We start from the raw sequence: 21,862 nt of genomic DNA, 5'->3' as shown, positions 1-21,862 counted from the left end.
AAAAACTATTTTTAAAAAGAAATCCTTCTGTGACAGGTGTCTGCTTTGGCCATAGCCAGTGGAAACGGCTTGCTGCTTAAAGGAGGGAAGGAGGCAGCACACAGCAATCAAATCCTTCATCATCTGACACAGGAAGCGCTCTCCACTCACGGAATAAAAGATGCGGTGCAACTAGTAGGTGCCTAGAAGGAAATCAGCAATTGCCTTGCTGTGGTTTATGTAAAAAGCACAGGCAGAACCTGAGCTCAAAACATAGACTGTTTGTATTGCAACCCCTCACAGGTGAACACAAGGGAGGATGTAGAAGATCTCTGCCGTTTGGATAAGCTGATAGACCTAATCATTCCACGTGGTTCCTCACAGCTAGTCAGGAACATCCAGAAAGCTGCAAAGGGAATCCCAGTGATGGGACATAGTGAAGGAATCTGTCATGTGTACGTGGACGCAGATGCCAGCGTTGAGAAGGTCACACGAATAAGTAAGCTGGGAGAGGGTGTCTGGAATTTCACCGGTGTAATTGCAACTTCCATTTCTCATCTTCGGAATATAACGATATGGTTGTGGTAATTGATAAATCATATGCTGTTCAAAATCTCGGTCGTGAATGTTAAGTAACCAATTATCTACTCTTAAACCTCAGTCAGAGACTCCAAGTGTGAATATCCTGCTGCCTGTAATGCTCTGGAAACTCTCTTAATTCACCGAGACTTGCTGAGGAGCCCACTATTCGATCAGATCATTGACATGTTGAGGGTAGAACAGGTTAGTTGCTCGTGTTTTCGTTTGAGGGTTTTTGCCTAGCGTGTTTAGAAGCATTTGGTCTGGGTGGTGCAAGCTTATGATGGCATAACACTTAACTTATCCGTGTTTCTTTGTACATGTAAATGAACTTACAGAGAACTTTCTCGACTTATCCACACAATCACAAGCTCCATAGAAATTATCTGAAGGCAGCTTCTTCAGGACAGCTGCATGTCATTATTGGGGTACAAGTAGTTCCTTTTTTATTTCAGAGATCATCTTCTGCCATAGAAGAGCACGTACACAGCTCTTTCTTTACCCTTCTTAATTCTGACTTTAGCTGCTGTTAACCTCCCAGAGGCAAAGCCGCCTCTTCTTCTTGAGTCTATTAATTTAGCTTCTTACCCAAGTGAATTCCCCTTCTTTTTTAATCCTTTCTGAATCTACTCCATCCGTGACTTTTTTAAAACCTTGTATGGCCTTTTTCCCCACTCATTTTCCCTCCTGGTACATGAAAGGAACAGTGGATGGCCAGTGCACTAGTTACTTGTCTTGACATGGGTCGTGCTTTGTCAGGAAAGGTAGCAGGAGCTGCATCGGGATGATGAAGTGATGTGATTGCATGACGCTTTTTCGGTGAGTCCTGACCGAGGGGCGCGTTATAGCAGGCAGCTGAGCTGGCATGTCAGCTATTGTACGCCGTTGCTAGTTCACCGACCTGCTGAGTTTGCCAAAGCCTAATGTTTGCCAAAGGCTAATGTTTCCTAACACTGCATAAAATGAGCATTGGAGTCACCCTAAGCACCATAAAAGGAGTCAAAAGCAAGGAACTTTGTGGGTTGAAAGAAAATTAGTTTTAAGTGAAGGACAGAGGAATGAAAAAAGGGAAGAAAAAACAACACACACACACACACTCTCACACAAAACCAAGAAAACAACAACAACAAAAACTAAAAAAACCCAACTGCACCAAAACCAAACTCAAGCCCTAAAACCCTTTGCAAATGAGCCAAAGCTGATTGCTTACCATCTGTCACAAGCAGAGCAGTGCCCAGCCGGTCCCTGAGTGATGCCTGTGTTCTACAAAACCCACCTTGTCTCAGGTAGTGGTGTTGCACATTGAACATCCCTTTGGGCAGTTTGTGTCTGCTGTCATGGCTGTGTCCCCTACCAGCTTCCGGCACACTGTGAGCCTTCTCACTAGCAGAACAGAGTTGGGGGAAAAGAGAAAAGCCTTGACATGCTGCCAGTTGTGTTCAGCAACAGGCTAAACACTAGTCTGTTTTCAAAACTCATTTAGTCACAAGTCCAAGACACAGCATCGTAGGGACTGATGTGAAGAAAATTAACATCATCCCACATAGGCCACAGAAAGCTTTACTCTCACCTGGAAGGGTTTGGTATGGTCAGCAGCATAAAATGTTTCTGGTATTACAGGTGAAGATTCATGCTGGCCCAAAGTTTGCATCTTACTTGACATTCAGCCCTTCAGAAGTGAAATCACTGCGCACAGAGTATGGGGACCTGGAGTGCTGCATTGAGGTGGTGGATGGTGTCCAAGAAGCCATTGAACATATCCATAAGTATGGAAGTTCTCACACGGATGTTATCATCACAGAGAACGGTTAGTGATCAGTCTGCCTCCTTAAGCTACTGCTTTGGTTTCGCTGCTGATTCTTGTTAGTGTAACTGCTTACATTGCAGTAGTTGCTCTCTTGGGTCTGTAGTAGGCATGTGAGCCAAGGGAGCCTCAGAGAAGGCACACTGTGGGCTCCTTGTTCCAGGAGATTAAGGAATGGACATAAGGGATTGGCTGAGAGCCAAGTGAGCACAGGCCCTTGTCAGGCAAATTGCTGTCTGCTTCTGTTCTTCAGACTTAGTGCATCAGAGGGTTTTGCAGGAACATCTCCTGAAGATGTGTTTAGGCCACTGAAGACTGATGAAGTGAGCTTCTATAGTACCTCAGTGGAAACAGAGCTGATACTTAATGTTCGTCTTGCCGCTGAGAGTGAGTAACCTGCAGCTCACAGCCTTGCAGGGAACGGAGTCCTCCAGAGGACTAACACTTGCATCACTGCTTGAGCATGCTCAGGTCTCTCATGTTCTGTGTTACACTGGGTGAGTCAGCTGACACATGTAGTATTTTTCTGCATGGTGTTTCCCAAATATCACCTGCAATAGCAGCTTGGTTCAGAATTTTTAATTGTCTGGAATAGTTCCATGTTTGAGATGAATAGAGAGCTGACTCTGTAGTTTAAGTCTCCGATTGCAAAATGTTGCATGAGAGAGCTGTCTTTTCTTCCTAGCCATGCAACTATCCCTGTTCCTAGGTTAGCCTTGGATGTATTTAGAATTAGGAGAGCTTTCTGCTCTATGCTAATCTTTGCAAGCTTCTTGTACCATTTGCAGTTGCATCTACATGATAAGTGTGCTGGGAAGAAGATACGAGTGAGCAGTAACCTAGACTGTTCACAAGTACTGTCTGATGACTCTGCATGTCAAAGTTGTGTTGTTCTGTTTGCTCACTGTATTATGTAGTGTTTGCTGAGAGAGCTGGCAGATGAGCTGGCCAAGCCACTCTCCATTATTTTTCATCAGTCCTGGCTCACTGGAGAGATCCCAGCTGACTGGAAGCTGGCCAACGTGGTACCCATCCACAAGAAGGGCCGGTTGGATGAGCCAGGGAATTACAGGCCTGTCAGCCTGACCTCAGTGCCAGGAAAGATCATGGAACAGGTCATCCTGAGTGCAATCACGCAACACTTAGAGGATGGCCAAGGGATCAGGCCCAGCCAGCATGGGTTTAGGAAGGGCAGGTCCTGCCTGACCAACCTGATCTCCTTCTATGATCAGGTGACCCGCCTGGTGGATGTGGGGAGGCCTGTGGATGTAGTCTACCTGGACCTCAGCAAGGCCTTTGACACCGTTCCCCATAGCAAACTCCTGGCCAAGCTGTCAGCCCATGGCTTGGATGGGAGCACACTGCGATGGGTTAGGAACTGGCTGGAGGGCCGAGCCCAGAGAGTGGTGGTGAATGGTGCCACATCCAGCTGGCAGCCAGTCACCAGTGGTGTGCCCCAGGGATCAGTGCTGGGCCCCTTGCTCTTTAACATCTTTATTGATGATCTGGACGAGGGCATCGAGTCCATCATCAGTAAATTTGCTGATGACACCAAGCTGGGGGCAGGAGTTGATCTGCTGGAGGGTAGAGAGGCTCTGCAGAGGGACCTGGACAGGCTGGGCAGATGGGCAGAGTCCAAGGGCAGGAGATTTAACACATCCAAGTGCCGGGTTCTGCACATTGGCCACAGCAACCCCATGCAGAGCTACAGGCTGGGGTCAGAGTGGCTGGAGAGCAGTCAGGCTGAGAGGGACCTGGGGGTGCTGGTCGACGGTAGACTGAACATGAGCCTGCAGTGTGCCCAGGCAGCTAAGAGGGCCAATGGCATCCTGGCCTGCATCAGGAACAGTGTGGCCAGCAGGAGCAGGGAGGTCATTCTGCCCCTGTACACTGCACTGGTTAGGCCGCACCTCGAGTCCTGTGTCCAGTTCTGGGCCCCTCAGTTTAGGAAGGAGGTTGACTTGCTGGAACGAGTCCAGAGAAGAGCAACAAAGTTGGTGAGGGGTTTGGAACATAAGCCCTACGAGGAGAGGCTGAGGGAGCTGGGGTTGCTTAGCCTGGAGAAGAGGAGACTCAGGGGTGACCTTATTACTCTCTACAACTACCTGAAGGGAGGTTGTAGTGAGGCGGATGTTGGTCTCTTCTCCCAGGCAAGCAGTACCAGAACAAGAGGACACAGTCTCAGGCTGCGCCAGGGGAGGTTCAGGCTGGATGTTAGAAAAAAGTTCTATACAGAAAGAGTGATTGCACATTGGAATGGGCTGCCTGGGGAGGTGGTGGAGTCGCCATCACTGGAGGTTTTTAGGAGAAGACTTGACGGGGTGCTTGGTGCCGTGAGTTAGTTGCTTGGGCAGTGTTGGATTGGTTGATGGGTTGGATGCGATGATCTTGAAGGTCTCTTCCAACCTGGTTTATTCTATGTATTCTATGTATTCTATGTATTATTGGAGCACCTGACTGTTCTGTATGCACTAGATTTTATTTTTCTCTCTGCCTCTTCCCCAGAGGAAACAGCAGAGTTCTTCCTCCAGCATGTGGATAGCGCTTGTGTTTTCTGGAATGCCAGTACCCGGTTCTCTGACGGCTACAGATTTGGACTTGGTAAGAGAGAAAATACTGCAGGGATATGACTGCGGGATTTGCTGTTGTGTGCGATCTGTGGCACTCTGAACCCTGGAAGACAACGCTCATCTCTGATCTCACTGTCTAAGGTTTTCAGGAAAGGTATTGTAGAAGTTGAAGCCAAGACATGCCATCCGCATAGGTCAGCAGACCGTCCAGCATAGCTCCTCTGCAGAGGCAGCTAATGCTGCTGCTCAGACTGCCCAGGTTAACAGCAGCGAGCAAAGATGGTTTGAATCCTCTGCAGATCTAGTCAGTTGAAATAAATGCTGCATGCATGTAATGATAGGAAATGCAACTCGGCACCCAGCTCTGGTGAACGGTTTGTCTTTTGTCTTTCCGCTGATGCTATAAAGAGTGCCCTGCTTTATTGCTGCGGGGCACACTGAGCCGACGTGTGCCAGCCCTGCAGCGCTGAGGAATGAAAGGCAGGAAATAAATGGGATGTCACATACTTAAATGAACAGGTACACCTGCTGTGAACTGCAGAAAACGAGGGAAACATTGTTTCCTGAAACTCGGAAATCTCTGCAGCAGGCTATTACTGTATCATCTGAAACATTCAGTGTTCCATGTGATTAAAAACTGCAGCTCTTCAATGTGATTGGGGGGAAAAAAAGAAAGACGGAAGGACATAAGATCACAATTGGCTTGTTCAGCTGCCTTTTGTAAGCATGAAACTCTCAGGAAACAAATCTAAGAGATACCCACCTCTCTTTCTCTCTAAAAATAAATGGAGCAGCCACAAGTATTGAGCATTACAATTCATAGTTAGGGTCCTCTAACTTCTTAAATCAAGTAAACATGACTTCTGGCTTGTGGGGAGGAGCAGAGGAAGGCAGCTCACTGAAAGGCAGGCAGCTGTTCTCACATCGAAGTGCAAAGCTCCTTAGTATGAAGTGAATGTCTTCTGAGGATAAACTACCTTTATCTTGTGTTTCCTGCAGGTGCTGAAGTGGGAATTAGTACTTCTCGTATCCATGCCCGTGGACCAGTGGGAATTGAAGGACTCCTGACGACAAAGTGGCTGCTGAGAGGGGACAATCATGTTGTTTCTGACTTCTCGGAGCACGGGACCATGAAGTATCTTCATGAGAGCCTCCCCCTCCCTCAGAGAAATACCAACTAAGAACACTGGGGTATAAGTAGTTTCTGAAGATGTTCCGGCTATAGGGCACTCTCTGGGCAGGGAGTTTGGTTTTCATCCTCAGGAAACTCAGTCACTGCGCAGTACAAGGAATACCAAATTAACCCATTTCCAAGATGTTTACCCCCGCCCCTTCTTTGTTTCCTTAATACCTGTAAACTGACCTCACTTTTCCCAGAGGATTCCAGGCCTCTTCAAAACATAAAGGTAAAAAATTAAAGACTTAGATATCTGCTGCATTTTAATTTTTTTTTTTCCCCAAAATGCTTCCTATAGCAGATATGCTCTGACACGGAGCTTTCTTTTTTCTTGTTAAGTGTTTTATTCAAATACCTGTTTTGGGGAACAAACTTGATAGTTGCTTTTTTTGTGTGCGTGTGTCTTTCGGTCGCGATCAGGGCAGCTCTTAAAAGCAGGAAAGCTTTACACTTTCTTTGTATTTGATCACTTTTGATAAGAGAACAGATGTTCAAAACGCCTCGTAAGCTTTTGATTAAGAAACCTTTTCTATCTTCATGTCTTTGTACTGCTGACTAGTGTAGATAAATAACAGAACTGTATACTGTATAAATTTTGTTACTTGTACCAAAGGTTTATTTTTCTTTGGTTTTATATAAAACATAACCTTCCATAATCCCTCCTCTTAAAGTAGTATTGCTTTGGCTTTTCCCAAATAAATCTGAGAATGTGAAGAGAGCTTTCCTTGGTGCACAGCAGCAAGGGAGGCTCTGCCTCCAACCAGCAAGGTGCAGCGGGTGGCCTGGTGCTCCCTGAGCACCCTGTAGACCTGCTGGACATGGCAGGGTCTAGCACCACAACATTCATCTGGTACTCTGTTGCTGTTCCTTGAGCTGTACAGAAGCCTCTTCTGTTTCTTACTGAGTATTGAACCCTTGTCCACAAAATGATACATCCGTGAAGGGAGTCAGGACTGGGTCAGAGATCACTCGTAGCAAGTGAACACAATCCATGGGCCCCGGGGCGGGTGCATCCACAAGTGCTGAGAGAGCTGGCACATGTTGCTGAGCGCCTCTCCATCACCTTTGGAAAGTCATGGAAAACAGGAGGGGTGCCTGACGACTGGAACAAAGCAAATGTCACTCCGGCCTTCTATGAAATTATGACCAAATAGGTAGACGAAGGGCAGTGGATGTCCTCTACCTTGACTTCAGTAAGCTTTTCATAGTTTCCCTTGACATCCTCATAGAAAAGCTCAGGAAATGTGGCATAGATGATTGGTCAGTGAGGTGGATTGGAAACTGGCTCCACAACAGAGTTCAGAGGGTTGTCATCAGTGGCACAGAGTGAACTGGGAGGCCTTTGGCCAGTGGTGTTCCCCAGGGGAAACTGGGGAGTACAGGGCCCAGTTTTCTTCAATATCTTTATCAACGGTCCGAATGAGGGGATTGAGAGTACCCTCAGCGAGTTACTGATGATACAAAACTGGGAGGGTGGCTGACAGCCAGTGAGACCTGGACAGGCTGAGAGCTGGGTGCAGGCAAACCTCATGGAGTTCAAAAATGACAAGTGCAGCTTTCTGTACCTGGGGAGGAATAACAACAGGCACCAAGACAGGTTAGAGGCTGCCCTGCTGGAAAGCAGCTCCACGGAGAAAGACCTTGGAGTGCTGGGGGACAGCAAGTTCTGCGTGGGACAGCCATGTGCCCCTGTGGCCAAGAGAGCCAATGGCATCCTGGAGTACAGCAAGAAAAGTGTGGCCAGCAGGGCTAGGGAAGTTCTTCTCCCCCTTTGCTCTGCCCTGCTGAGACCACACCTGCAGTACTTTGGAATCCCTAGTTCAAGAGACAGAGACCTGCTGTAGAGAGTCCAACAGAGAGCCACAAGGATGATTTTGAGACTTGAGCATCTCACCTGGAGAGAGAGAGAGAGAGAGTCCTGGGGCTGTTCAGACTGGAGAAGGCCGAGAGGAGATGTGATCGATGTCTACCGATATGTGAGGGGTGTGGGTCAAGTGGAGGGGGCCAAACTCTTTTCAGTGGTGCACAATAATAAGGACCAATGGAGACAAACTTGAACATAGAAGGTTTCACCCAGAGCCCACCCAGTACCTGCCAGTGACCCCCAGTGCACCCTGCCCCCCCCCCCCCTTCCCCCCAGAGTCCATCCACAGCCTCCCAGTCCTTCCCAGTACTGTCCTGAGCCCTTCCCAGTGCCTCCCAGTCCTTTCCCAGTCTGGGAGGAGGCTGGTAGGGACTGAGAAGCACCGGGAGGGACTGGGAGCCATACCTGCATTACGCGGTGTCAGTTCTGGAGCCCTGGGAGACAACTGGAAGCAGCAGAAACCCGACTGGGAGCACTAGATGTCACCGGGAGGAACTGGGAGACAACTGGGAGAGCACTGGGAGCACTGGGAGTATCTCCCCATAACCCCCAGTGCCCCCCCTGAGCCTCTCCAGACCACCCCAAAGTCTTTCCACAGTCTCCGGGTTCTTCCCAGTGCCATTCAGAGCCCTTCCCAGTACCTCCCAGTTAACCCTTATAGTTCACCAGTGCCCCCTCACTCCCCCCCCAGTAACCCTCCCCCCCCCAGAGTCCTTCCACAGCCTCCCAGTACCGCCCACTACCTCCCAGTAAGCCCCAGTGCTCCCCTGATCCCTCCCCACTTCCTCCCCCCCCCTCCCGAGTCCTTCCACAGCTTCCCAGTACTTCCCAGTACCTTCTAGTACTTCCCAGTACCCCCCAGTTTCTCCTAGTACCTCCCAGTCTCACATAATCACATAATCACCCAGGTTTGAAGAGACCTCAGAGCTCATCAATTCCCACCTATTACTGCACCCCTAATCCCTCCTGAGAATTAAACCATGGCTCCAGGTGCCACATCCAGTTCTTTTTTTGAACACCTCCAGGGATGGTGACTCCACCACCTCCCTGGGCAGCACATTCCAATGGCCAATTACTCTTTCTGGGAAGAACTTTGTCCTCACCTCCAGCCTAAACCTCTCCTGGCACAGCTTGAGACTGTGTCCTCTTGTTCTGGTGCTGCTTGCCTGGGTGAAGAGACGAACCCCCACCTGGCTACAACCTGCCCTCGGGTAGTTGTGGAGAGCAAAAAGGTCTCCCCTGAGCCTCCTCTTCTCCAGGCTAAGCAAGCCCAGCTCCCTCGGCCTCTCCTCCCAGGGCTATGCTCCAGACCCCTCCCCAGCTTTGTTGCCCTTCTCTGGACACCTTCCAGCATCTCAACATCTTTCCTAAACTGAGGGGCCCAGAACTGGACACAGGATTCAAGGTGTGGCCTGACCAGTGCTGAGTCCAGGGTCAGAATGACTTCCCTGCTCCTGCTGGCCACACTGTTCCTGAGGCAAGCCAGGATGCCATTGGCCTTCTTGGCCACCTGGGCACACTGCTGTCTCATGTTCAGCCTACTATCAACCAGTATCCTCAGGTCCCTTTCTGCCTGGTTGCTCTCCAGCCAGTCTGACCCCAGCCTGTAGCACTGCCTGGGGTTGTTGTGGCCAATGTGTAGAGCCTGGCACTTGGATGTGTTAAGTATCATCCCCTTGGACTCTGCCTGTAGGAAAGCAGAAAGTATCTATGGAAGGCTTCAGGACAGGAAAGAACAACAGGCTGCCGACAACAGAAGAACGGTCTGATGACGAAGAAGAGCCGACCGCAGTAACCAGCCTGAAGCGCGAGACAGGAGGACGCTTGCCTCCACGCCGGAGAAGCTCAACCTGATATGGGATGAAGATAATAACGAACAGCTGCATATCAAAGGAGAAAACTCAATGAGCAGCAATGGTGCAAGAATGTCAGGGAATTGCTTAGCCTGCTTGATTTTTCCTACATAAACTGCTCGTTCTGTACCAATAAACACTTCCTGCTTCACCAACCAGGGAGTCCGTGCGTGCTTTCCAAAATCTGCCCATCTGCCCAGCCTGTCAGGGTCCCTCTGCAGAGCTCTCCCACCCTCTAACAGATCAGCTCCTGCCCCCAGCTTGGTGTCATCTGTAAAGTTATTGATGATGGACTCAATGCCCTCATCCAGATCATCAATAAAGATATTGAACAGGATGGGGCCCAGCACTGATCCCTGGGGCACACCACTAGCGCCTGGCTGCCAGCTGCATGTGGCACCATTCACCGCCACTTTCTGGGCTCAGCTTCCAGCCAGTTCCTAACCCAGCACAGAGTGCTCCTGTCCAGGATGTGTCAGCTTGGCCAGCAGTTTGTTGTGGCAGACAGTGTCAAAGGCTTTGCTGAAGTCCAGGCAGGCTACACCCACAGCCTTCCCCACACCTACCAGGCGGTCACCTGGGCATAGAAGGAGATCAGGTTGGTGAGGCAGGACCTGCCCCTCCCAAATCTTTGCTGGCTGGGCCTGAGCCCTTGCCCATCCTGCAGGTTTGCTGCGATTGCCCTCAGGATGATCTGCTCCATAGTCTTGCCAGGCACTGAGGTCAGGCTTACAGGCCTGGACTTCCCAGGTTCTTCCCTCCGGCCCTTCTTGTGAATGGCATCACACTGGCAGCTTCCAGCCACCTGGGACCTCTGCAGGACCGGTGGCAACTGTTGGACGGTGGCTTGGAGCTCATCTGCCAGAGCTCTCTGCCCTGGGATGGATCCCATCTGGTCCCATAGACTTGTGAGGGTCCCAGTGGTATCCCAGTCCCTCCCAGTTCTTTCCCAGCTCTTCTCAGTCACCCCCAGTCCGTCCTAGTCCCTCTAATTTCCATCCCAGTTCCTCCCATTCTCTTTGCAGTTCCGCGCAGTCCCTCCCATTCCTCTCCCAGTCCTTCCTAATCTCCTTCCAGTCCCTTCCCAGTCCCATCCCCATCCCTCCCAATCCTCTTCCAGTCTCTCCCAGTCACTCCCAGTCACTCCCAGTTCCTCCCGGTCCCCTCCCAGTCTCTCCTAGTCCTTTCCCAGTTCCTCTCAATCCCTCCCAGTCTCCTTCTCATCTTGCAGCGTGGCAGATTTCCTGGAGTGGGAAAGCAGAGCTGTGCTCTCTTCAATCAGTGCAGTTTAGGTGGGAAGTGCTTCCACTGGCTCCATTGGTCCAGATCACCCCAGTTTGGGCTCTGTTTACTTTGGGGCCATTTGGGCCAATTTAGGGTCCTGTTTGGGACTTTTTTCCCAGTTGTTCCCAGTCCCTTCCAGTTCCCTCTGAGCTCTCTCACAGTTCTCCCCAGTGCCTCCTACCTGAGCCTCCACTACCTCTTAGTCTCTGCCAGTTTCCTCCCGGTTTTCTTTCAGTCTCTGACAGTTTCCTCCTCCTTCCCTCCCAGATTCCACCTAGCGCCCTCCCAGTCACTCCCAGTTTCTTCCCAGTCGCTTCCAGTTCTCTCCCAGTCCTTTGGTGGGAGGAAACTGTTGGGACTGGGAGGGCACTGGGAGGAGGCCATTCCTGTGTAGTTTGGTAATGCTGACAGCTGCAGCTGGTGCTGAGCTAAACAGAATGATCACAGAAGGCTTTTGCTCTGAAGCCAGAGCTGCCTGCTGGGGGCATGAACGTTTTTCTGACAGCTCTTGGAGGCACATTTCTGTACAGGTGTTCCCCAGGGCTCAGCTGCTCAGAACTCAACAGTCTTGGAGAGGAATAAAACCCATGGGAAGCTGAGCCTGTGAGGTGACAGAGGGGGTCTGGAGACACGTAAACGGGTCGGGGGGCACCAAGACAGCGCTGCCCTCCGCACGACGGCGACCTTCCTATCCCAGCTGCCCTGCCCAAGATCGGCACCGCCCTCCCCGAGCCGGCACCGCCCTCCCGAGCCGGCACCGCCCTCCCGAGCCGGCACCGCCCTCCCGAGCCGGCACCGCCCTCCCGAGCCGGCACCGCCCTACCCGAGCTGGCACCGCCCTACCCAAGCACGCACCGCCCTCTCCAGGGTGGCACCGCCCTCAACAACATGGCGCCGGGTGCCTTAAAACGCGTGAGTGCAGGGCTATGGCTGGTGCAGCTCTTCGCTTCTCTGCTGTGTGCCCGGTGAGTGCTAGCCTCTGCTGCTTTCTGGGGTTTCTCTAGAGCCGCTGCCGGGGCTGGCGGTCGCCGCTGCCGGGGCTGGCGGCTCGGGGGTTGGGTCTCTGCCTGCTTTCTGGTACACCCAGTGTTTCCCCCCTCCTTTTAGGAGTTTTGTCTGCAGGACTCTTGCTGTTCTATACATGTTGTATTTGTGTGTATGTCTACATCAGTGGCAGCCTGTACGTTGTGCTTTGGAGAACAAGACCACAAGTAAGTCTCCTTTTGTTACACTCATGAGGAATGGGCTGCCCTGGGAGGTGATGGAGTCGCCATGGCTGTAAGTATTTAAACTAAGACTGGATGAGGCACTTAATACCATGGTTTGGTTGATTAGATGGTGGTGGGTGATAGGTTGGGCTCAGTGATCTTGAAGGTCTTTTCCAGCCTGGTTAAATCTGTATTCTATTCTGCTTTCCCAGCATGGCCCCTGTGTTTTCCCTGTTCCTCCCAGTAACTCCAAAATCCTTTTCTAGTGCTCCTAGTGCCTTTCTAAGTCTCCCAGTGCTCCCAGTAACCTCCAGATATTCTCCCAGTGGGGCCCCAGATCTATCCCCCAGTGGGGAAGTGTCCTCCCAGCATCTGGTGCTCCAAGTACCACCAGATGCTGACTGTGTGTTTTGGGACGGCATCAGTTCTCAGCTCTGTGAGTTAAATGAACACTGAATGAAAAACAAATGATTTTGCAGTATTTTTATTGGATGCACGCCAACCTCCTCACTGCTTTACAATGTGAGCAACTGAGAGCAACTGAGATCTGTTCTTTGCTTTTTGCTTTACTCTTTACAGATTGATACTTTGCTTTCCACTTCATTGACCGAGCAAGCAAGACGTGCAGCAGCGACACGGTTGGCACAAGGGCTGTGGCTGTCGCGATGGTGCAGCCTTGCCCTGCAGCCTAGCAGGGGATTTCCTTCTGCTTGGCTTGTGTGGGCTCCAGGTAGGGTTTGATCTCTGTCAGTCAGGAGGGAAAGGCTGAAAAGGAAATTGTTCAGTCCACGCTTTGACCGAGGAGATGAAATTTCTGCCAGTGTAGACTCCAACCAAACAGGTAGGTAAGCAGAGGTCCTCTGATGGGTATAATGGGGGTGGCAAAGAGACTTCCCTTGTTTCCATTGTGGAAAACCTCTTGTTTGTCCCCTGACCCCAGGAGCTTCTCACAGGGGCTGCGTTCCACTCCAACAGGCTAACAGCGAGGCTGCGCTCGGCTCCTGGGGATGCTGCAACAAGAGCAGAGAAGTTGTGTTCCTGGCAGTTCTCTCTCCACCTGGATCAGGACGAAGGTGCAGGGCGTTGCTTTGCAGCTGGGTACTGCTGAGAGCTGCAGCTGGTGCCCAGATCAAAGACGGCTTTGTCTCCAAGGCCAGTGCTTCTCCACAGAGGAACCAAGATTTCTCTGCAGGTGTTCCCCAGGGTGCCTCATCTGCTCAGAATGCCCAGTTCCAGTGCCAGGCTGATGTCACCTCACAGCTGTCACTCTGTTGCTGCTTGTCTAGGGCTGCTGGAAATCTTCCTGGAACTATTGGAGAATAGGAGGCTTTGTCTCTCTCTGTTTGTGGTGCCCTGAGAAGCACTTGTACCAACACAGGCTCAGAAAGCTGAAACAAAACAATGAGAGCAACAGATGGAAGAGATGGGTTGATTGCCAGCAAGAAATGCACCAACTGCAAGGTGACTTTTGGGGTAGTAAATCCCAGAACACGTAACACGCTTGGAGACGCAGACCCGCACAGCAGCGCTCAGAGAAGCGCAGCAAAAACTCAGCTGTGTGCCGAAGGCGCAAATCCTACTGAGAAGGGCGCCCGTGGGTCGGGGTGATAAAAAGCAGGGCAGCCCCTCAGCTGTCTCTCCTTCCTTCCACGATGGGGGTGGGTGATGCAGGAGAGGAGTAGGTGAGCGAGGGGTGGGGGAAGCTGCCCAGAAAAGCTGTTTGAAGGCCTTAATGTTCTCAGAGGGGATGAAAACCCATGGGAAAAAGTATTAGTGTGAGGTATTCCAGCAGAGAAAAAGCTGTGCTCTTAATTGAGAGATTGCAGAGCAGTAGTAATGTGGATGCAAAAAGGCTTTGAAATTACTCTTATTTATAAATTTAAAACCCCCCACAAGACACACACAAAGGAACCATCCCTGGTTTTATTTTTAATTATTTAATTTGAATGAGAAGTCAAGGGGAATTTAGAGGCTTGTGGGGGCCAATGGAGGGTCTCCTGTGGGTATTTTAGTTGGATGGTAAGGGTTAGTTGTGGTGGTGGTGGTAAGCTTTGCAGTAGTGGCCTTTGGGGGGGGGGGGGGGTGGGTGGTGTGTCCAAATAACCCTAAATATCCAACTAAAAGATCCTTTGGGAGACTCTCCAGGGGCCCTCCTGATCCCTCTATGTGCCCCCAAATTCCCCTTGGAATACCCCCAGGTGCACCTTGGGTGTCAACCGATCCCCTTAAGAGGGATGGCACCGCTGACCAGTTATGGGCTTCTCTTGCCCCTGTGTGTGGGGAGCAGCTGAGTGGGGCCCTCTTTGAAGGTTTTTCCATTTGTATTTAAAACAAAGAAACAAAAAGAAAAAAACAACAAAGAAACCAAGAAGGGCAACCCCCCCTCCCATGGCAGACAAAAAAGAAGGTCCACTGTTTTTACTTGATGCACATGTTATATTTATGCTTTGAAACCCTCTTTTGCTCTCCCTAGAATTTGCTTTTACATTCCAGAAGCTCTCCTGTTTAACTGGATGTAGAGGAATAGTATTATGTGGGAAGTTGTTTTGGCATAGCTTTGGAAGACTATAGGGAAGATTTGCCTTTGCTCGAGTTAGAGAAAGCTGTGTTTTGTCTTTGACTCTGAGAGTAGTGTAAACCCTTGGGAACTGAAGGAGAGAAACTGGGCAGAATTTGGTTGGATGTGTTAAAATAGTTATTATGACCTATTGTATGCCTTAATTACATGTATGCCAGTAGAAAATGCCCAATTGAGATGTGCCACATGTGCCTTCTGATAGACTATATAACTTTGCTGTTTAATGTAATAAATGTCTTCAGCTGCTTACATCTGGCCCAGAAAGCGCTGCTCGAAGTAATTAAAACGTCGATACCTCAACAAATGGTCACTCCGGCCAGAGGTAAGCGACTGGGGAAACTGAGGGTCGGTGCCTCCTTTTGATGAGCACGTATGGGTAATCAAATAACAAAAGATAACTTGATACTGGGAGTCATTACTTACATCTGGGAGGGAAAAAAAGGGCAACAACGTAGGATGAGAAGACACGGGAGCGGGGAGGGATGGCGTCGTTCAGGGTGGCAACAAAAGTAAACAAAATTGTTCCATCTTCCCTTACAGCGTGGGGACTAATTAAAGATTCTTTAGATCAATTAGCAGAGCCTTATAAAGCTGTTACAATAGTAATCAATGCCATTTCACCAGAACAAAGCTGTTCTTTGACTTCTACGCCCCCCCAGCCCCCCTCCCCTACCATGGCCACTAAGCTCACCCGCACCCTTGGAGCTGCAGTCACTGTCTCCTGGCCAATAGCAACAGCAGCCCACTCCCCCCCCCCCCCCCGGACACCCCCCCACTAACTCTTAAAAGTTCTTCCATGTGTTTTAATTGTGGACAGAAGGGACACTTTAGGCAAAAAGCATGACTTGGGAGAGGATGACTGTCCTAGAAGCCTGTAAGAAACACTGATTGGCAGATAACTTTTGTGTACTTTAGGAACGGGTGCTGTAAGTTGTATGCACTAACATCCAGCGATACGGAGTGGAGAAGAAACAATGGCATCCGGCACCTTGAGTTTTAGGCTCAAAAACATCAGTTAAGCTCAAAACTGCTGCTATCACCTCCCATGGAACTCTCCGTGCCTTCAGGGGATCCTACATTTGACCTGGAGGCTGCCTGGAAGGGCAGCTGCTGTGAATTCGGTGGCCTTCTCCCCACCCTCCTTTTTCCCCCTGCCCCTCTCTGTACCTATGGTGCCTTTGCTGGCCAGCCACCTCCCCTCCCCGCCCCTCTTCTGATAACCTCTCTAGTCTATGAAAGTTGTGTTCCGATTTAAAGCAGCAATGATTATTTCATTATTTCAGATTGTGATGTTTTAGAGATTTGGTTTTTTTTTCATGTTTTCAATAGTTAAGTTTTACCAGTAAGCATAATGAATAGTAAGTATTTAGTGTTTAAGTATTTAGTAATTATAGTTAGGTATAACCATTTAGTAATGAGTTCAAACTTTCATTTTTCTGAGTTCAAATTTTAACTTTTTCTTTTGCTTCAAACTTTTTTTTTTTGGTGCCATGGCATTTTGAAAGAGCTCTAAGTTTTTATTTGTTTCTTTTTAGACATTGATTTGATAATTTAATTTTAACACGGTTCTTTCAGTTCTGTAGAGATTTTTGGTGCTAGCATAAGAGTTTGATATAGGGATATTATAGAATGATTTTTTTGTTTTCTTTGTATTCAAAATTCTTTTAAGATAGGGATTATATATACTAAAAAACAAAAAGGATGCATATCTTGTAATGAAGGTTTTTAGTAATACCAGCAAGAAATAGCTAACCCATGTCAACACCTGGAAACATCACTTCTGCAATGCAGTACTGCAATCATCTCAACAAACAGCAGCACAAGAATCAAGAGGATGGGACAAAGAGCATTTCACATGAAGCTGAAAATCAGCAGATCTGCCTGACACCGATCACAATGTCTGTTAAGATAATCTGAGATCAAAAGCGTCAATCAGAAGAATGTACCAAAAATCTATGTCTATTAGGACTGAATATCACGATTGCTTAATTGCTGTGTGATTAGAGAATACGTTGACACGGACTTGTATGTTAACTCACCAGTTTGTCATAATTTTAAATAGTTAAAGTTTGATCGTAACACAAAATACATTTGCATTTTGGGTTATTAAAAAAAAAAAAGGGATAATTCAGGTGTTACATCACCAAAAAAAAGGCTAAAGTGTATTACATTTTCAAACTTTCATTTTATGTGTGGTTTCAAGTGCGATTTAACAAAGTTTATGGAGGATATAAGAATTCTGAAGTTTTAGCTAGGAGAAATTTGAAAGAAGAACAAACAACATTAGGCCACAGATAGTATCAATAGGGCTCAGTGCCTTAGCGAAAACAAAGTATCAGAAGATCAGCGTTGTTAGGATGAGTAAGGATGGATTGTTACGTTACGGTCAATTTTATATCAGGCAGAACCGTGAATATTCAAGGTGTCATCTTTGACCCGGCAAAGAAGCCTTTTCACTTTTGCTGTTTACCTGCAAGATTCTTCTTTACGTATGGAGATGGAGCCTGGCCAGCTTTATCTTTACGGATCAAGGAGAATCTTGCTAACATAAAACAACTTACGATTTTTGAGCATCTTAGACAAGAGAAGATGTAACGTACCTTTAAAGCATATTGTCAAAGACAGGGGTGAGGATAGGGTTTGCTGTGTTTTTAAGTCATTGTGTCTCGATGTGTATGATGTATTCAGGCCTAATCAAGTCATCTCTGTTGGTAAGAGGAATGAAGTGTGAGAACTTGACCTAGTAAGATCTAAGTTCTTTTACAGATTAAGCAGGTGACAAAGAATTGAGTTCTTTGAAGTAAGGGAGTAAGTAGGATGCAACTTTGTCTGAAAAAAGCAACTGTTCTGTTTGTGTTCTGACCTTGTAAGAGAAATGGAAAAGAATGTGAACTAATTGCTGAGGTGTAGGTGGGAGTTTTTTTATCTTTAACCATATGTTATGCCAGTTCTGTTAGAATGTTCTGATTAGCTGAGCATTGTGTCTTTTATGGGTTACATCAGTCCATTAGACAGGCCGTGTTCATAGAACTGTAGCTTTTGCTATACGGTTTTTAACTTGCTTCTATGTATGCAAAGAATTTTAGAAAGGTCCATCAAAAGCCTTGTTCTATTAGTACACAGAAAGGAGGAGATGTGGGAAGAGGGTGTTTTCGGATAGCTTTAGACTATGGGGAAGATTTGCCTTTGCTCGAGTTAGAGAAAGCTATGTTTTGTCTTTGAGAGCATGATCTCAGGAGTACAGCTTAGTGAAATCACCAAGCAGAGATAAAGAGGTACCCTATCCTATGAAGTAACAAGATGTCTTTTCAATGAAGGAGGACAAATAGAGGGCTTGATGTCATCTAGCAGTTGTGCAGTGTTGTGCAGTGTTCTGCAGTTCCCTTTTTCTCTCAGGTGCTGCTGGTTTGAGAGTCACAGGGATATTGGCCTAAGGTGTTACCTTTTTTGTGATTGCGATTTTATGCTTTTACGTAATGTAAACACTTGGGAACCGAAGGAGAGAAACCGGGCAGAATTTGGTTGGATGTGTTAAAATAGTTTTGTTATTACGATCTATTTATGCCTAAATTACACGTACGCCAGTAGAAAATGGCCAATTGAGATGTGCCATGTGTGCCTTCTGATAGACTGTATAACTTTGCTGTATAATGTAATAAATGTCTTCAGCTGCTTACCTCTGGTCCAGAAAGTGCTGCTCGAAGTAATTAAAACATCTATACTACAACAGTATTATTTGTATGAAAGGAGGCTTTGAAATGGGGTACATGGGGTTCTCAAATATATAAATGTACAGTGTGTATCTATAATATGCAAAGAGCGGCTTTTTAAAATGTATTGATTTTGTTGATTGGTTGTTTTTTATCTGAATGGAAACCCTCTGAACATAGGCTGGCTGAGCCTGATATGGGAAAAATTAACCTTTTTGTATAAAATAAGAATTAACATGGGAAAAGATGAACCTTTTATATGAAATAAGAATGTTAAACTGTGAGTGTCAAAGGAGCAAAATAACCACAATGGATAGCTAAGTGGCTGATTTAAAAAAAAAAAAGGATGAAAAACATATGCAGTAACCCACAGAAAATGGGGAAAAAAGGCAATAGATTTCTGGCACTAAAACAGTGCCTCTTCCTGTATTACGGAAATAAACTGAGTTTGTGAAGTTGTTTGGCACACAGGGCTTCAGGAGCCAAAAGTATTAGAGGCATTGTTTCTTTTATTACAGGTACTGCTTACCTTGAAGTATTACAGGTGTTATTTCTGTTTGAAGTGTATGGGGTCAGGGGGATCCTCTAAGAACTTAAGGTATTGTAGGCGTTGTCTATGGGGAACCCGGGATAGTCCCCAAAGGAACTTAATGTTAGAAACCTTGTTTGTTTAGAGTGTGTGGCTGAGCGCGCACGATTGAGACACAGGAGAAAAAAAAATCTATGAAGCGAGAGGGAGTCTCAATCCAACTCCATAGCGCTCCTGTTCAAGTAGATGTAGAAGAATAGTATTAATCTGTATGAAAGAAGGCTTTGAAATGAGCTATGTGGGGTTCTGAAATATATAAGTATACAGTGTGCTTCTGTAACACAGAGTGGATTTTCCTTTGTGTGTGTAATGGGGTTTTTTGTGGCGTATTCTGTACGGTGAGAAGGCGGTACGGTGTTGCATTACAGAAAATGGAAACTGGGGCCAAGCGTATGGGATCGGGGGGATCCCCCAAGAACTTCAGGTATTGCAGCGTTGTCTGTGTAGAACCAGGGGAAGTTCCTCAAAGACCTTCAAACGTTAGAAACATAGTTTGTTTGGAGCGTGCAGCTGAGCGTGGGCACGATTGAGATGTAGGAAAAAAATCCATGAAGTGAGTCGGAGTCCTGATCTGTGGTTCTGTGACAAGCATGGCCAGAGACGCACGAAGTGAAAATTGTAAATGTGAGCGTGGCCAGTAACCGAATGTTTAGGACCGGTCCGCAAAGCGAGAGTTTTCTTTCCCTAAAGGGATGGTGGCTCCATCAAGCCAGGCTACTTAAGACCGGGCTCGGCGGTGCCCGGCTCTGCCGAGGATGGCTCTTTGCTCAGCTTTTTTCTGGCTTCCTTGGGCTCCCCTCCAGGTAAGTGCCAGCCTCTTCTGCTGTCTGGGGTTCTTCCGTATCAGCTTGGAACGTTTGAAATGCCGGCATGTTCTTGGGGAGGATCAAGAACCCCTAGAAGGCCAGCTAACCCTGACCCCTCTCCTCCAACACCATAGCTCTCTTGTTTAACTAGGTGTAGAAGTGTGGTATTCGTCTGACTGAAAAAAGGCTTTGAAATGAGCTACATGGGGTTCTGAAATATGTAAACTTACAGTGTGTATATCTGATACACGAAGAATGGTTTTTCCTTTGTGTGTGTTCTAGGGTTTTTAAATATTCATTGATGGGGGGGGGGGGGGGTAGGGGGGTTTTGGGGTGTTGTGGTGGTCTTTTTTAATTTAATTTGAATGGGAAACCTGAACAGAGGCTGGCTGAGCTCCTTCCCATGCACAGCGGTAAGAGACACCCCCCTAACTGGTCAGTGTTGCCACCCCTCCTAAGGGGCTGTGTTTGCATCTGTGATGGGCGTGGGACCACCCAAAGGGAATTTAGGGGCGTGCGGATGCCAACGGAGGGTCTCCTCTCGGTGTTTTAGTTGGACGGTTAGGGTTAGTTGTGGGTGGCTGGTGGCAGGCACGGTAGTAGTTGGCGGTGGTGGCTGGTGGCGGGTGCCATAGTAGTTGTTGGCTCCAACTAACCCTAAGCGTCCAACTAAAAGATCCGTTTGGGGCCCTGTAGAGGCTCCCCGCATCCCTCCATATGCCCCCTATTCTCCTCTGATAACCCCCAGACCCACCTCGGATGTCATCAGAACCCCTTAAAAGGTGTGCTCACAGCCCTGTTAGGGGCCTCTCTTGCCCTTGTGCATGGGGGAAGCAGCTTTGCTAGGCTCTGAGAGGGTTTTCCATTCAAATTAAAACCAAAGAAACAAAGACCAAATAATTCCACAACAAATTAAACAATCAAAGGATGATAAATGTTTCCTGATACACACAACGGAAGATAACCTGTTTGTAATTGATATACTCTCTATAGGTTTGTTTTCAAAATCTGTTTTGCTCTCTCAACAGTGACCAGTCAGGGGCTTCTCTGTGCATGGGAAGCAGTTTAGCTGGGCTCTCTTCAGAGGTTTTGCCATGTGTGTTGAAAACAAAGAAACAAAAAGCCCCAGATGAAACTGTGACAGTTGAGGCTGTGCCTTTAGGCTAGGAGCTACAGTTGGTGTAAAAGGGAAATCAAGTGAGCAATAACTCCAGACAAATTTCACTGGTAGGTGAGTGGGATGTAGTTTTACAATCCTAAACTCAAACTCTCACGGTGTCTCTTTCTGCTGGAACGCACGCATGCTGCCCTTGGACAGACGCCGCTCATCAGCAGACTTGAGATAAGCAAAACTAACTTCTTAACAACACTTTGAGCGAACTGAAATTTCCCCTAACACTTCTTCTCTTCTCTTTTCCTCTAATTAACTAGAGGGAAAAGGGAGGGGGGGGGTGGTGGGAGAGGCAAGGTGCTTTTGTCCCCCTTTGTAAATACTTGTATAATACTGTATATTCTGTACATATTCATTGCATTCCATTTTTGCTTGTAAAATACAGCTTCATTCGCTTCTCTGACTGGAGTCAGCCGAGTTCTTGTTGATGTCCGTGCGTTAAACCATCACACTGCAAGAGAAACAACAAATCCTAAAGAAGGACAACTGGTTTTAAGTAAGTGATATAGATTTTGTATTTATGCTTTCAAACCCTGTTTCGCTGTACCTAGAGTTTGCTTTTGCATTCTAGAAGCCTTTGCATGTAACAGAAGAGATACAGTAGGGGTGACTTCAAAGCATTTTGACTTACGAATTAATACTGTTCTTCAATATCTAGGTTACCAGGACAGATTTTTAGTTGGATTTTTA

General features: G+C 47.7%; 1 protein-coding gene across 1 annotated transcript in view; it reads left to right on the top strand.

Annotated features, from left to right (window-relative positions):
- Positions 1 to 6,264, top strand: part of ALDH18A1 (aldehyde dehydrogenase 18 family member A1) — a 32,108-nt gene extending 25,844 nt beyond the window's left edge. The window contains exons 13-18 of the mRNA XM_009910404.2: positions 37 to 174; positions 283 to 478; positions 641 to 762; positions 2,179 to 2,365; positions 4,868 to 4,963; positions 5,932 to 6,264. Coding sequence (XP_009908706.1) covers positions 37 to 174; positions 283 to 478; positions 641 to 762; positions 2,179 to 2,365; positions 4,868 to 4,963; positions 5,932 to 6,113 — 921 coding nt within the window. The 3' untranslated portion in view covers positions 6,114 to 6,264. The remainder of the gene's footprint in view (positions 1 to 36; positions 175 to 282; positions 479 to 640; positions 763 to 2,178; positions 2,366 to 4,867; positions 4,964 to 5,931) is intronic.
- The last annotated feature ends 15,598 nt before the right edge of the window (positions 6,265 to 21,862 follow it).

This window comes from Dryobates pubescens, chromosome 8 (assembly GCF_014839835.1).
Source record: "Dryobates pubescens isolate bDryPub1 chromosome 8, bDryPub1.pri, whole genome shotgun sequence".
NCBI lineage: Eukaryota > Metazoa > Chordata > Aves > Piciformes > Picidae > Dryobates > Dryobates pubescens.
Note: the sequence above shows the minus strand (reverse complement) of the source record. Positions and strands in the feature narration are given on the sequence as shown.